The sequence below is a fragment of the Hesperophylax consimilis genome, chromosome 17 (assembly GCF_061612785.1).
Source record: "Hesperophylax consimilis isolate HC1 chromosome 17, BYU_Hcon_1.0, whole genome shotgun sequence".
NCBI lineage: Eukaryota > Metazoa > Arthropoda > Insecta > Trichoptera > Limnephilidae > Hesperophylax > Hesperophylax consimilis.
Window position 1 is genome coordinate 12,316,612 of NC_142852.1, and position 17,574 is coordinate 12,334,185.

At 34.7% G+C, this 17,574-nt stretch overlaps 1 protein-coding gene across 1 annotated transcript; it reads right to left on the reverse strand.

The window, feature by feature from the left end:
• Nucleotides 1-5,723: 5,723 nt before the first annotated feature.
• On the reverse strand, nt 5,724-8,407 carry LOC149415999 (uncharacterized). Its single transcript, XM_089641840.1, has 5 exons — nt 8,333-8,407; nt 7,747-7,950; nt 6,202-6,351; nt 5,870-6,052; nt 5,724-5,752 (listed from the first exon to the last, which is right to left on the reverse strand). The coding sequence occupies exons 2-5, from the start codon at nt 7,898-7,900 to the stop codon at nt 5,724-5,726; spliced, it is 516 nt and encodes a 171-aa protein (XP_089497966.1). The 5' UTR covers nt 7,901-7,950; nt 8,333-8,407.
• Nucleotides 8,408-17,574: the final 9,167 nt, after the last annotated feature.

Sequence of the window (17,574 nt, forward strand, 5' to 3'; positions counted from 1 at the left end):
TATTGACAACTCTATGGTGATGTATCGGCAATCGTCTTCATTGAAGGTAACTACTTTGATGCTCAGGACGTCGCTTGTGTCGCAGTTGACGGAAAAGCACCTCCTGTTGGCACAGCTACGGACGCCGGCAAGACGAGTAGTAGTGAACGACAAGTTTGCCAACCCTTCCCGCCTCCGCCCCGTTAACCACTTCCCAAAGACTAATTTCATGACCACTGACTTACAGACTGAAACAAACGACATACAACCTCCACCAGTAAATAAAAAACGGCGCCTCCGGTGCATTTGGTGTGCCGACCGCAACAGGGTTGAAAAGAGAACAATTTTTATTTGTGAAACCTGTGAGGTACCACTCTGCGTAGAACCATGCTTTAAATATTATCATACCTGCCTTTAGTTTCGCAGGTATGGTGTATTTAGAGCGGCGACCTTGTTGTGCGCAGAAAGGAATCTTATTAGTTTATCAAATGTAAATAAATCTGACTGAATACTCATATTGTGCGGACAGGGTTACAGTGTTTTCTGCTTGTCGTGACTGATCATCTATTGTTGATTGTTATCATCTGGATGGCTAATTGTGCATATATTTCCCTCCCCCAGGCGGCCCAGTACCTGCTTTGCACATTATAATGCTATGTTTTCGTCACTCGACCGCCCGTCGTGGTTCTATTGAGGAAAACTTTGCTACTGCGGAGATTTGAATTACTTAGTCTGTTTAATGCGTGTTTCTTATCAACGTTGTATTCAATTATCTTAAGCACTGCTGCCTGCAATTCACCTGCTATCAACCCTCAAGTAATTTTGTTTGACGTATGTACATTAGAACGATCACGGTCCTTAGCATGGTCACGGTTTCACTAGTTACTTTTCCGAATCTAGCGACATAATGTTTATATATTTCTGAAAACAAATAATTAGTTTCATCTTGTTACAGGCTTGTTTTTTAAATTTTTGGTTTAGTATTTTTTAGTATTCAGGCATTTGTTGTGGGTTCGCTTTTGTAAGTTTCTTCTTTTGATGGCAAGTGTTGTTAACGTTGTGTCAAAATTTTTGGGAATAAACATGTCTTAGTTGTCGGCTGCTTTTGGTGTCATATGTTCTTTTCACAAAATACGAACTCAATCAATTTTTTTATTACTGTTGTGATCATTCATGTAGGCTTAGATGATGGAGACACGAACCTTTTTTTATCTGCTACGATAACATTTTTTTTTTCTTTTCTTACGGCTCGAATAAGTCATACTTTTTTAATTCTGGTATCCTTCGCACAGGACGTCCCGATGGTTATGTTAGCTATTTCGTTGTGGTCTTGTTATTATGAATGTACCTATTTTTAACGCGTTTATTTTCTTGTTGTTTTATCTCCATTTATTTAAATTAAGCTTTGCTATAATATGGCATTAACAAAGATTTAACTGTTCTAAAATGGGGAATGTCTTCACATTTAATTAATTTTATGTTTTTTTTATTATAATTTAAAATCATCAACGAACTCATTGCAAAGTGAGTATGATAATTACAATTTAACCAATAAATACAATACTAGACTCCATGCTCCATTCAATATAGTTGCCTTCGCACTAATTTTTATATACAGTTCTTAGATATTGTATCGTGTGGGGAATGAAACTTGCTCTGTCGATATATTTCACTCTAAAAACATTGCTTCCAAAGCAAATATATATGAAGATATGCGATAATTCTTAAGTGTTTCCGATTTTTTTTTTACATATTATGTTATTTACAAGATTATTTTTCGTTCTACTTATCATCTGTATAGAAAATAATTTAATATATATTAAAGTAATAATAAATTACTCGTGCGCATAAATATTTTTATTAGAAGTTTAATTTTGTACCCCAATAAACAAAGCGAAACCGGTATGTCATGTAAATCAATTCCATGGTTTTTATATCTGTTTATTTAATTGTAAAAAACGAACGCGGGACAAAAAGCCCCGCAGGGGAATTTCGAATCGGTTCGTAATTCGTCTATTTGAGTTGAACTGCACATCCCTAATATTTACAAAATGTCAGTTATATTTGCGTGCGGGAACGTTAGGAATCGAGTTTTTTGCGTGTTTTAATTTCAAAATTTATAGTATAAATTGGTGGTTATACCGTTTTGTTTAAACAAATTGATCAATTATGTTATATTAACCAGTAAATTTCAAGTTCTACGTTGATTTTATCGTCACGATTTGGGAGAAACAGAATTTTTTGAGGTTATGTGTAACACTAATTTTAAATTGAAAAATATTCATTTAATTTTACAGGAAATAAACAGAAGTGATATTAATTTAATATATAAATGCTTTAGGCATATGAGCATCGTAAATACTTTTAGAATCAGATTATGCAATCAATGGTTAACGGAGGTAAAAGTTTCAATAATTTGGGTGATTGAAAATATATGAAATAAAAATATCATAGTTCAACCCTCAATTTTAAAATAAAATTATATGAAAGCTTTAAAAAGTGAAGTGGTAGTTTAATTTTAAAAAAGTGTTGAGTGATGGAACGTGTTTTCAAAATTCCGAGTTTCGTAAATTTTAATACTTTTTTAAATGAAAATACACGGGTAAGTTTTTTGTAAGCCTGTTGGCATTTTTGATATCAAAATTTATTTATTTAGAAATAAATATGTTGACTTGTAATACACACATCTCAAAGAGTATTTTATCTAGTTTATAGAACAGTTTTTTTTTGGCAAAGAGTTACCAAATAACAGTTTTATCTGAATGATTGTAAAATTCAGTAAAATATTGAATCTATGGAAAAAATGGAAGGTTCGAGAAGCTTCGATCCGTGCAAATCATTAATGTCTCAAGAGAAAAACATTACCATCGGTAATTTTCAACAACATTTTGCATTAATTAAATAATTTGTACTAAATAAGTTTTATTTTAATAAAAAAACTATATTTCCAAAATTCCGGGTCTACTGTTTTTGAAAGGTGGCAGCCCTTAGTGTTCATCAGTTGTTTGGTCTCCAATTTAGAAAATCCACATAAACAAAATTGAAGCAATTCAAAACGAATTCCTAAAATATATTTGTTACAAGTCATTTGTAAGATTTAATAATTATACGGAGGCAGCTTTATACTTTAAAATTGATTCACTGAGTGTACGGAGGCATCATAATTATTAGGCATTATTCCTGTATAAAGTAGTTAAAATAATATACCATGCCCAGAGTTGCTAAACAAGATGCCATTCAATGTACCTGCGCGTTAAACACGCTCTTGTGTCCTATTCAGGGTTGATCAAAGCAAAACGAATAATGTTTATGTCTCTATTGTTAATATCTCTATTATGATATAATTTATATCTACAAACTCTCTCCATGACTATAAATGTATTGTTTCGTAAATTTTTAGTTTTATATAATCTTTTGATTGGTATAATTTTTTTAAATAATATTCCTTTCTCACAAATTTAAATTATATTGTCTCAGTTAAAGTCACAAGGAGGAAATCCATAATTGGTTTTATTTTACTAAATAACACTTATGTACAAAGTGATTAAATGTACACTGTCAATTTCCCAAATGAATAAATAAATAAAAAAAAACATTAATATGAGACTTATGGAAGATGAAAAAGGTATTTTTGTTATGTGTTTTTGGGGTGTTATGCCGTGTTGCACTAACTCCTTCTTTAGCCAACGTTTCGGACAGCATTGCAGTGTCCATTATCAGGGCAGATGTGTTATTTGAGGTTGTGGTGAAATGTGAGCTTATGTATGAGGATGGGATCCCGTGTTACCAGCTCCAACCCTCTGAGCAAACATAAACGTATTTTTTTTTTTTTTTAAACGTTGGCTAAAGAAGGAGTTAGCGCAACACGGAATAATCCCCCAAAAACAAATAACAAAAATACTTTTGGCAGTGAAAAAAATCTTAAATCATATGAAAAAGGTATTTCTCCACTGTGAATCCGTATCTATTCGTGAAGGTCGGATTTTTGATAAAATGCATAGTTTCACAAGAAACATGAAAAAGGATTTTCTCAACTGTGAGTCGGCATGTGTCCCGTCAATTTGCTCTTTTTATAACATGCATAGTTGCACACGGAACATGAAAAAGGTTTTTCTCCACTGTGAGTTGTAAATAATGTTGTAAATAATTAAGAACTCATTACCATTTACTGAGGGGAAAACATAGATTGGTTTGACCAACCATAGATCAAGTCATCGGTTTAACCAGAAATAAATCAATGTATGCACCTTCAAAATTTACATTTGAAAGAGTATAAATACGTCGTCTCAATGTGGACTAACCACAGTTTGAAAATGGCCTTATAAGCCGAAACAGCTGTCACAATAATAAAAAACTAAAACAGTTGCAGAACTTAATAATAATATTATCAAATTTAATCTAAATTAAATTTATAAAAAAAATAAATTAAATGGAGTTCTACGAATTAAACACAAAAACAATAAATAAAAAAAGGTTATTCTCCATTGTGAGTCAGCATGTCGAACTTTAGTTGACTCTTTCGATAACACGCATAGTTGCACAGGGGACATGAAAAAGGTTTTTCTCCACTGTGAATCAACATGTGTCTCTTAAGTTTACTTTGGTGATAACTTGCATAATCACACTCCAAACATAAAAGTGGTTTTTCTCCACTGTGAATCAGCATGTGTCTCTTTAGTTTACCCTGTTAATAACTTGCATAGTCGCACTTTGAACATAAAAGTGGTTTTCTCCACTGTGAGTCAGCATGTGTGTCTTCAGGTTACCCTGTTAACAACATGCATAGTCGCACTCTGAAAATGGAAGAGGCTTTTTTCCATTGTGAGTCAGCATGTGCCTCTTCAGCTGACCCTTCTGACAACATGAAAAAGGTTTTTCTCCACTGTGAATCCGCATGTGTCCGTTAAGGTCTCTTTTTTGATAACATGCATAGTTGCACACTGAACATGAAAAAGGTTTTTCTCCACTGTGAATCACCATGTGCATCTTCAGCTGACCCTTCTGACAACACGCATAGCTGCACACGGAACATGAAAAAGGTTATTCTCTACTGTGAGTCAGCATGTGGCGCGTAAGTTGGCTCTTTTGATAACATGCATAGTTGCACACTGAACATGAAAAAGGTTTTTCTCCACTGTGAGTTAGCATGTGCATCTTCAGCTGACCCTTCTGACAACACGCATAGCTGCACACGGAACATGAAAAAGGTTTTTCTCCACTGTGAGTCAGCATGTGGCTCGTTAGGTGGCTCTTTTGATAACATGCATAGTTGCACACTGAACACGAAAAAGGTTTTTCTCCACTGTGAGTTAGCATGTGCATTTTCAGCTGACCCTTCTGACAACACGCATAGCTGCACACGGAACATGAAAAAAGTTTTTCTCCAGTGTGAGTCAGCATGTGGCGAGTTAGGTAGCTCTTTTGATAACATGCATAGTTGCACACTGAACATGAAAAAGGTTTTTCTCCACTGTGAGTCAGCATGTGGCTGGTTAGGTGGCTCTTTTGTTGACATGCATAGTTGCACACTGAACATGAAAAAGGTTTTTCTCCACTGTGAGTCAGCATAGACCTCTTCAGGTGACTCTTATGACAACACGCATAGCTGCACACGGAACATGAAAAAGGTTTTTCTCCACTGTGAATCCGCATGTGTCCGTTAAGGTCGCTTTTTCGATAACATGCATAGTTGCACACTGAACATGAAAAAGGTTTTTCTCCACTGTGAGTCAGCATGTGCCTCTTCAGCTGACTCTTCTGACAACAAGCATAGCTGCACACAGAACATGAAAAGGGTTTTTCTCCACTGTGAGTCAGCATGTGTCCGTTGAGATTGCTTTTTTGATAACATGCATAGTTGCACAAGGAACATGTAAAAGGTTTTTTTCACTGTGAGTCAGCATGTGTCTCTTTAAATTTCGCTTTTGAGCATTTGAATAGTTGCACTTGAAACAAGAAAAAGATTTTTCTATAACATGGGAGCTTACGTTCATGGCAAAATTTGACTTGGGAGAGAAGCAGTAGTTGCGATGGGGAGGAGTGTATCCTTTTTCCACAAAATGCGTCTGAAGATCTGTAGACAAATTTGAAAAATAACATCGATGAAAATGACTCGGTGAAACTTATTTCCTAAACTTAGATTAAATAAGCTAAGTTAGTTCCTAGAAACGTTAAAAAACATAGGAGAGGCCGAATTGTTCAGTTTACAAAAATTGGTTTTACCTGCTGCCTTGGTTATTTTCCCAAAGCGTTCTAAGCATTCCTCTTTAACATCCAGCAGGTCTATGTCAATTTTCATATGAGTAAGCTCCGTTTCAACTTGTCGGGCTCCGAGATCCGCGTTTATGGTAACTCTATCCACATTAATGCTTCCTGGAATAAAAAAGGACAATAAATAGAATGAATTTTTGCATGACCAGCCCCAAACCAATTTTGGCTGCCCTAACAGTCTAAATTAGTACACGCCAAGGCAGGATATCACTGTAATCGATAAAATGATGATTTGTGTTTTTTTGTAACGCGGTATTTATCAAAAATAATATAAAGGGCCATGTGTTAGGTTAAATATTCGACGCCCGGAGCAAACTGCTCCAATTGTACCCACATGGGGGCAGCCCTGTATCTTCGTACTATTGATATGAAACGAAACATTTTTTTAATTGAAAAAAAAAAAGCTATTTTTTTACGAATAAAGATACCATTGATCAACAATGTAGAAATGGGGATTTGGATGGAAGTTTTAAAGGTCAATATCAGATAAAAATGACCTTAGACGTCTGCTTGAGGGAACTTCTTCAAGTAATAAAAACCCTGCTCTAGGGCACCATAAGTAAAGAGTTTTAAGTCAATGGGAAAGTGTTTTCTGAATCAATATTTATGAATTTGTAGCGATCGATACTGCTAGAGTATTCGAGAAAGCCGACCGGTTTAAAACGCATGGTCTGAGAATGTACGAGACATTTTATGCAACAAATTTCATCGCGTAATGTAAATAGGTACCAGCTACATGTCTAAGCGACGTCCAAGCGAACTACATACGACAATACTTTGCGATTGAATTATGATTGAACTATGAACATTTCGCGCACTTGCTTGAAGGTTCTAGGCTTTTGCCTAGGCATAATTCCAGCGCCATCGAAACTACCAGAAGAATCTCGCTGAAGCGAGGGACCCGTAGTTTACCAGCGGTCTCGCATATTTACCACCGCCGCCGGCGTTGTCTATATAAGTAGGCCCAACGCAGCGAGTAGTCAATCATTTTTAACCAGTCAGCCAGCGTATTACGCCGCGTTTGTAAACTTAATCTAATTATTCACCCGCATTCCGCGCCAAAATAATATAGTGCCTCCTCGTATTAATCCTGTAAAACAAACGCGTTATTGTGTGTAGTAATTGCTATTTGTGCATTCTTAAATAAACGCTCAAACTGGATAAATCGAGACGTTTATTTAGTACACCAAGTTAACCAAAAAATTTTAACGTATAAAAAATACGTGTTATTTACTTTATGTCAAAAATAAAATTAGCTAAAAATCGAGGAGTCGACAACTTATTGTAAATAATATAATACATTTAAAAGAGTGCTGTACTATGATGGTTTCCGGCAAGGACGCATTTTAAGGTATATACTATATACACCACATGAATTACAAGAGAGGATGTTGTGAAAAAGTATTTGTCCTGTTTGCACGACATTTCAAATCAGAGATGGATTCCGGACATCTGAATTTAAGGATCTATATTTTACACTTATGCAATGCAACTAACTGGCTGTTTGAGTACTCTCCGCATATTGCAAGCATTCCTTCTTTACAGCTGGGAGGTTGAAATCTAAATCCGAAAATTTAATTTCACTTCCATCTTCTTCCTGCAGCCCTGGTTCCGTCTTGATGGATATAGTATCTGGCTTCAGTAGATCCATGGTCTGCTTTGGTAGGGCTTAGTAATTTGTTTAACCCCAAACAAATATATCTGAAACAGATCAAAGTTGTAACGGAATTCAAATATAAATCAGTTTTTTAAATTTGGATTCTCAAGTCGTAGCAAAAATACATATTAGAAAACCTCGAAGTTTTGACAAAGGTTGAGAGAGACGTTTATCTTGGATAAATTCTTTATTTATTTACTGTTATGTCTACCGCCATTCCGTTGTAATCATGTAATCATCAATGTAACAAGTATATTTGTTGTAATTTTTAAAAATGCATTTGAAATTCTAATCTAATAATAGGTAGATGTCAAATTGACAGTTTAAACATTCTGCTGTGACAAAACGCCCAATGATTCCCTAACTAAACTGGAATAACGGCCGCAACCAAAATGAATAGCGATGAATTTAACTATTATTACTAACCAAGAACCATCACATGCATGGGATAATAAGTTTGACAGGGCGGGATAAACAGAGTGTAGAAACAGGAAGAAAGACTGTCAGAGAAGAAAGCACATGTCAAAAAATATATAGGTTATGCATAGACAATAATGAAGTCATAGACAGTTAATATAATTTTCATGAACCTGGGCTTTTAAGAACATTACAATTTCTTTCGACTTGCGTCATGTAAATATTATAGCGCTAGCAGATATTTAATCTATTAACTGTGAGAAATCTGTGACCCTTAAAAAAAACACAACAAGAAAAACGAAATCAAATCGTTTCTAATCGAATATTTAGGTCAAGCAATTCTGATTTTGTCCATTGTACATTTCTTTTACATATTTGGGTCAAAATTCCTTAAATAATTTTATTCATCAAAACACTCACTTGAGTCAAGTTAGAGAAGGGGTTTTCATAAAAGTTTTCTGTGAAAGGTAATTCCCTACGAAAATTTCCGATATTTGCTTCCACAAAGTAATTTTTCAAATCCATGTAGGGGCAGTTATTAGAGTATTTTTAAAGGAAGTAATTCCCATCAATATTTAATCAACTCCATAGGGGGGAGGGGGGGTTGTAAAATAACTCACAAGTATTTTATTCTTGGTCCCAATATAAACTACTTATGAGTGTTTTGGAACAAGGTATTTTATAGATTTGTCCAAAGTACAATCTACTACATGAAAATACCCGGTTCTTTTATTTAACTGGCTACGATTCAAACGCCTTTCCTCGTAGTGGTTCAATTTTAATTTATCATTTTCCAACAAAAAAATGCATTAATAAAATTATATTTTATGCAAAGAATCGTGGCTTCCTTTTTATCAGAAACAAGAAATTCTCTTTTCCGATAAAGAATTTATGACCAATAATGGTCTTTAATTTAATTTCTTAATATATATGAATGAATGTAATTCTAAGTAAACGAAACAAAAAATTCTGTGTTCTTCAATTTTCTGTTAAAAGCAGAGAAATTTCAAAATTCGATTTCGACGTAAAAAGCACGTCTTCATATTTCATATTTGATAACCTAAATGACGGGTTGTTTAGAAGAATTTTTATAACTCTACAAATTTCAAAATATATTTTCATGTTCTGTACAAAAAATTTATCAAGTTCTGTTATTATTTCAGTTCTGTCAAGTTACTAGCCTATTGATATATACTAACAGAATTTGAATAGGACTTTCACAGATCTCGAAAATGAACGTACAAATTCTCCGTAACAACCCTTTCCCCTGTATGATTTTAAATCAAATCCTTTATTTAAAGAGTTTCAAATTTCAAGTCATCGTAGATTATTTTAACACAGATTGATTGTTCATCTTGGAGCAAGATTTTACATGACTCGTGCTGTCCTGAAAAAACAAGTAGTAAAGAAAGATACTTTAAGCTCGATTTTGCAGGACAGCACTTTGTTTTAAAAATCTTTCTTGTTGTGATGGAATATTTCGACATTTCTAAGATTTTTATTTTTTAAATAATATTTTAGTCCATTGAATGGGGTAGGCTACGATTGAATATTATATTGTCTATGGTCGCGCATTTTTTTTAGTTTTCTCTATCCTCGTCGATGGTGTGTGACGTACTTTTGTTGCACGCAATTTTTTTTCTAAATATACCTATGACCAATTTGCTAAGTACGAAAAGCCCGAAGTTTCCGGTCTAGTGAGTGGTTTATTTATGTGTCTGGACTTGAAACACATCTGAAACCGACACGCCCAACTCCGATTTCTTTTAGAAAAAAATAACAGATTTCATTGGCTTAGAGTTTGACATTTCGCTCGAGGCCACGCGACACGGTTGCCGAAATTAGTTAAATTATATTATTTCTAAAATATTGCTTGTTAAAGTTCTTTGTGATTAAAATAAAAAGCAAGTGTAGTGATAGCGAGTTACAAACATATATTCAACTTGATGACCTACGTAAGTTCACCTTTAAAGTGAATTAAAGTGTGTTTAAAATTTATTCATTTTCCAAATAAACCAAAGTACATGCATTATGGGGTAATTTTTGTTGTAATTTTAAATAATATATATTAGCTGTTCTGTATAATTATTAAAGTTTAATGTGTTAGTGTAGTAAAGTAATCAATCATTAATTTCTCAGGTAAATTACACATATACATCTATAAACTGTTGTTTTCCAAATAAAAAAGGTAACGGTGATTTATCTACAATATCATAAAATACATATAGTGAATTAAGTATGCTTTATTAATCATCTTTTCAATCTTGCATACGAAAAACATATTTTTATGCATCTTTTATATGATAACAGACTTCATTCATCATTGATATCAAAATCATCATTTCTTTATCTACGCAGGCGATATATTAGAAAATTTTGTTCAGCATTAGTGGCAGGATTGTTGCAATAATATGATTCTAGTTGATCTACTAGGAACAAGATAATTTATCGGCGATACTATTTCAGGGGATTCAAATCAGTTACTGTTTATTTTAAATAAAAAAAAATTAAATAAGTAAATATTCGTTTTAACGATAAGAGTCGCAATTTTTCGATAGTGTAAATGCGTCCTGCCCATCACCAAAAGGGACCACACTTGAGGTGAGGCGTATTTATTGTACCCAGTAAAAGAACCGGGTATTTCCATTCGATACTTCGTACTTGTGACAGATCTCCAACATTGTGACAGATCTCCAAAATACCTGGTTCCAAAATACTCATGAGTATTTTATAGGTACTTTTACCAGGTATTTTTGATAGGTATTTTTGATGGGTATTTTTAGTAGGTATTTTTAATGGGTATTCTTAGTAGGTATTTTTGATAGGGATTTTCGATAGGTATTTTGGATGGGTATTTTCGATGGGTATTTTTGGTAGGTATTTTTGATGGGTATTTTTAGTAGGTATTTTTAAAGGTATTTTTGACGGGTATATTTCATGTGTATTTGCGACCGGAAAACTGTGAGGAATTTTTCGAAATGATGGAATTCCGTAGCTACCCCCCCCATTTGGGGAAACACATATGATGTTTTTGGCTTGGCTGTGCGGAATTTTTTTGAAGTTCTGTAACAACCACCCCCCCATGGATTTCAAATATTTCGTGGGGAACTCATTTTGAAAATTTTTTGTGGGGAATTATGTTTATTCTCATTTTGACTCATTTTGAATTATGTATACAGACATTCTCTAACAACCCCCCCTCCCCACGGATTTTGAATAATGAAAGGGGGAATCATTCTCAAGTATAATGTTTGTGGGTAATATGTGGGCAGAATTTATGCGATTAGAATTACTCATTCTGAATCAATCCTCAGGTCGGGATTAAATACTTCTGAGTATTTTGTCACCGCTATTTTTACCGGGTATTTTCCTGTACCTGTACTCATTGTACCCAGTAACGAAAAGTACTCATAGGACCCACCTCTAGACCACACAATCTTCCTTCCTATCTACTCCCGTCCTACGTCTCTTTATCCTATACCTATATCCCCCATCCCTCCCACACCCCTCAACATATCTTGTAATAAACTGACATCACTCATACCATCGCACTTTTATAATTAATATTAGGAGAATGTTAATATTTACAAAAGATTATTTTTATTATTCTTTGTATGGCCCGTATATCAGTCAGTACCTGTCATCGCTATGAGAGATTTTTTCTTTTTTTTACAGTAATACCGCACAAGAGTCCCAACTGCTCCCGTCTGGAGCGAGTGAGACTATGGCATCCCCAATTGGGGTATGTTGTGAGGCTGAGGGTATTGGGGAGGGGAGGGAGATGGGGAAGAGGAAGGTGGGGAAGTACCTGGCTATTCAGATCTGGTCACCAAACACGGCTAAAGCCATTTCAAGCAACGTTTCAATTCTGAATGGTGGTCTTACACCAGGGCGATACTGAGAGTATCTTCCACTCTGGAACGTGCCGCAAATATACTATATATTATTTTTAATTATTAATTGTGAAATAACACAAATTAATCAAATAAAATTTATTTGCGCACGCCGGGTTCGAACCCGCGACCTTCGGATCTGTAGTCAAAAGCGTATACCACTAGACCACGCCGGCCGATATTTTATACTTCTATCAAGTTACTCCCTGGCGGGAGCCGTTGCAAGTGATATGATTACAAAAAATACCAACATAATATAAATATAAATTAATTTGAAAGAATTACTGTCAAGTTTACGAAACAAAAAAATTTCTCTGACGTCATTACTGTCCCTTATTGTTGACACATTGTTTCTTCACCGTCGTTCCTTGCCGTTTCCAAACTCCGTTTTACCCACATTATTTAATTTATCATCTGATACTTGTGATAATTATTGGTAAGTTCTAATGCTTAAGGAAAGTAATCCATTTGGGGTTTTTTCAAGGAATATTTAGACTATCACGACGTCATATTTCGTATATTATATATTATTTCGAAGACATTGATTAAAATTATACCGGATTATAAAAACATGGACTTTGTGACTTCTTATTTGGATAAAATGGAACAATAATACCAATGTATCTTTATATACGGAGTCATCTGACCATTGACAACGATTTTAACAGAATATTCCAAGTGAAATCAAATAATCAAAGCTCATACAAATTAGAATTCCGTTACAACTATGTTATGTTTCAGGTAAATTGGTTTGGGCTTGATCTAATCATCAAACGCTACCACAGCAGTGCTATGGATCTACTTAATCCAGAGACTGTTTCCATCAAGACGGAACCAGAGCCCAAGGAAGAAGGTGGATGTGAAATGCCGCATACTGATATAAACATCGACCTCCCAGATGTAAAGAAGGAATATTTGCATAATTTGGAGAGTACTGGGACTGCTAGTTAGTTGCATTGCGTATTTTATCTAAAATATTTTGATTTGTCAGGCAGACGAGGCATGTGCTTGAACACAACGTCCCCTCTTTCCGTAAATACGCCTATTTGGTATTTATTGTTATTGTATCTTTGCCGGAAACAGCCAAACCACAACACTGTTTAAACATAATATTTTGTTTTTGAAAAATACCGCACAAGAGTCTCAACTGCTCCCAGCCTCTTGGAGCAATTGGATAAAATTTTGAGGCTGTAGGTTACAGGAAGGAGATATGCAAGTGGAAGGTGCTAAGAATCTTGCTATTCATATCTGGTCACTGTTTTATTTGTTAATTGATCAATGTTTTATTTGTTAATGTGAAACCCGGACGATACTGAGAATATTTTCCGTATCTTTTAAAGGGATACATTGTGAAATAACGCAATCATGATAAATCATTTAAAATTATTGGCGCACGCCGGTATTTGAACCCGTGGCCTCGTGATTGCTAGTCGAGAGCCTTACCCCGACCAAGGAAACCGCTATTGCCAACGATAAATTCCCAATTCCTCAAGTTTTCACCTCATCCTATGTGCGACGTGATGTTGGTTATGCGTGGTTATATGAATTAAAAATTCGTTAATATTGATGTAAGAAAACATGACTCGATTGACTTTACCCAACCAAACATCGTACCGAATGTGTCATTCTTGAAACACCGGTGTCTAAAGTGGACATATGGAGTCATTGTTTTTTCTTAAATTAACCTTCAAGTCTCTTTACCTGACTCTCGCTTCTGTATCGTTAATCAATTAAATATTTCATCGTAAATATTCTAATAAGTATATTTTAATTTTTTTAAATGTTTCTAGGTAGCATTTCTGTGGAGACAGTTCCCATAAAGGCGGAACTTGGACCCCCAGAAAAAGATAAGGGGGGATTTACTTACAAAGAAATTGACATAGACCTTCCGGATGTTAAAAAGGAATGCTTACAACGTTTTGCAAGAATTACCCAGACAGCAGGTAAAATCAGTTTTTTTTCTTAAAATAAACAATTCGTTCCATCCTATTTTGTTAGTTTTTTTGGTACTTACTGTCTATTATAAACGTATAATTTGTAAATTTACCGACAGATCTGAAGACGCATCCTGTGGAAAAACGTTTCTCTTGTCCCCATTGTAACAACTCCTATTCTCATAAGTCAAAATTCAAAAGGCACTTACGCACTCATACTGGGGAAAAACCCTTTTCATGTTCTGAATGCAACTATTCATATTTTCGAAAGGAACATCTGAGGAGTCACATGCTAACTCATAGCGGAGATAAACCTTTTTCATGTTCCGACTGCAATTATTCATGTTCTCTAAAGGGAAATTTGACGAGACACATGCGTACTCACAGTGGAGAAAAACCCTATTCGTGTTCCCATTGCAGCAATTTATATTCTCAAAAGTCACATCTGACGAGCCACATGCTGACTCACAGTGGAGGAAAACGTTTTTCGTGTTCCGACTGTAATTATTCATGTTCTCAAAAGGGAAATTTGACGAGACACATGCAGACTCACAGTGGAGAAAAACCTTATTCATGTTGAAAACAACTACTCATGTTCACAAAAGGGACATTTTATGAAACACATGCCGACCGACATAGGAAAAAACCCCTTTTTATGTACCCGAAAAGACCATCGACGCTTTTCATGTTCTGACTGCAATTATTCGTATTCTCGAAATGGAGATTTGAGGATCGACGTTTAGACTCACTGCGGAAACAATCTTTTTCATGTTTCGAAAGCAAACGTTCACTTCTCGGAGATAAATAAATCTGGAGGTCAGTGCGTCTAGGAGTGACGCATGTATGGATTCTTTCCTCCCTCAGGTATGTGAGTGACTTCAAGGCAGGGCCTTTGACATCCTTGGTGACGTTGTAAGGAGGATCTTTGTAAGGAAATAAAGTTCAAGGAATGAAAGCCTATCAAATTAAAAATTTCCGCCATTTTTATTAACACGTAATACCCGGAGGTTCAAAATAAAACACATGCTGCGATGGCGGGTCCAGATTGACCCGGCTGAAATGATGAAATTAAAAGGCTTTTTATGCATTTTTCGTTCATATCCTTACTTTTATATTATATTATGTAGTTCCTCATTAACTCATAACATATCCCTTGTGTTTCTTGTATGTTTTAGAAATTAGCATTCCGTAAATTTTGCGGTTCGTCGATATACAGCAGCGCGGACATCCCGCGCAACAGCTAACCAACGACTGAATCGAAGACGGCCCCGAGCCCCCGACGCACGGCCGATGCTGGTGCTGGGTGATGGTCAGTGGAATGGGGAGGGCAGTGCGGGAGGGGGGGACAGGAAGCGTTCGTCAGAGGAAACAAACATTTTTATTTCTATAATTATTAAAATTTTCGATGGTGTGCATTTACAAGAATATCGTGTATTATTTAAAATACCAGAAATAAAATCACTTATTTGATAACTTCCTTGTGGCTGTACCTCTAATAGAAAGATGTGTAAAGAGAAAATAAATTCAATTTATAGCCATATTAAACGATGATTGCTTATGCAAATATTAGAAAATATTATATAATGGCATTCTAATTCAAGTTGAGTATTTACTTTCCTCACACATTTATTTGTCACAATTAAAACCATTGAATGACACACATTAAAAATACTAAAACTTTTATTTTTCAACAAAACATATTTAAATAAACAATTTTCATTTTAAAAAAACGGAATAAAAGCAATATTCTAAATACGAAAATACAAAAATGATTCGACGATTAATAAAATTTATATACATACACAAAACACCAAATGGATTTATTATTACAAATTCTGGATCTAATGTTTCGAATTCCAAGTCGCCATCATCACTGATCTTACTGTTTGAACTGTTAAGTAGCTTTTCGATCTCATTATCAGATAAATAATTCATTGCGTTCGTACGGTACGAAAAAAAAAATTAAAACAAAGTCACAAACAAAAATCACAATACTAGAAATGTGCCCGAATGGTTGACAACATCTGCGCGGGACTGTGAGAGACAAAGACGGAAGGACAGAGCAAGAAATATGCTGTTTCGTCGGCTGCTCGAATTCAACTGAGAAGAAATGGAGTTTTTGCGTGTTTTTATACACAATTATTCTAATAACTTTTTTAAAACGTGTCCGATTTTAATCATTTTGAGTCGAAATGTGGGTAAATATTTTATGAAAGAATAGACAAAAGGAAATTAGCCTAAACGAGATATTTGCGGCAAAATCTTTGATTTAAAAAACACTGGGTCAAACCAGACCCATCACCGGAGTCGAGGTGTTATTCTCTTTACTAACTCCGTAATATGGCTTTTGCATTTCAAATTTTCATCGATGATCACACCAAGATATTTAATTTCAGAAGAAGAGTTGATTACAGTACAAATAGGATTAAGTAGTTTACAGTTGACATTGTCACAATTTTCACCATGGATTATGATATTTACTTTGTGTTTAGGTATTTTTTGTAGTGAGAATAATACATATGTTGTTTTTTATGCATTAAGTGTGAGTAGGTCATTATCAAACCATGATTTTAAGGTATTAATACATTCATTTGCAAGTTTGTTAACTAGTTCCCATGTTTGACCTTTTATTAATATTACAGTATCATCAGCATAAGAGATTAATTCACCTTTGATTTTGTTTTGGAAAATGTCATTTACATACATTAGAAATAGTAATGGTCCGAGGACCTTTTGTTTTAGGATTTCTCACAGTTAATAGATTAAAGATCTGCGCGCTATGACATGTCCTTTCTTCTCCGACAGTCTTTCTTCCCGTTTCTACACTCTGTTTATCCCGCCCTGTTTAATTTATTATCCCATGCATGTGATGGTTATTGGTAAGTTATATTATTTAAATCCATCGCTATTCATTTTGGTAGCGGCCGTTCTTTCAGTTTAGTCAGGGAATCATTGGGCGTTTTGTCACAGCAGAATGTTTAAACTGTCAATTTGACATCTACCTATTATTAGATTAGAATTTCAAATGCATTTTTAAAAACTACAACAAATATACGTTTTACAAATGTGTTATTGCAGGTGGATTACTACGGAATGGCGGTAGACATAACAGTAAATAAATAAAGAATTTACCCAAGATAAACGACGTCTCTCTCAACCTTTGTCAAAACTTAAAGGTTTTCTAATATGTATTTTTGCTACGAATTGAGAAGCCAAATTTTAATAACTGATTTATGTTTAAATTCCGTTACAACTGTGTTCTGTTTCAGATATATTTGTTTGAGGTTAAACAAATTACCAAACTCTACCAAAGCAGACCATGGATCTACTGAAGCCAGATACTATATCCATCAAGACAGAACCAGGGCTCCAGGAAGAAGGTGGAGATGAAATTGCAATTTTGGATTTAGATTTCGTCTTCCCA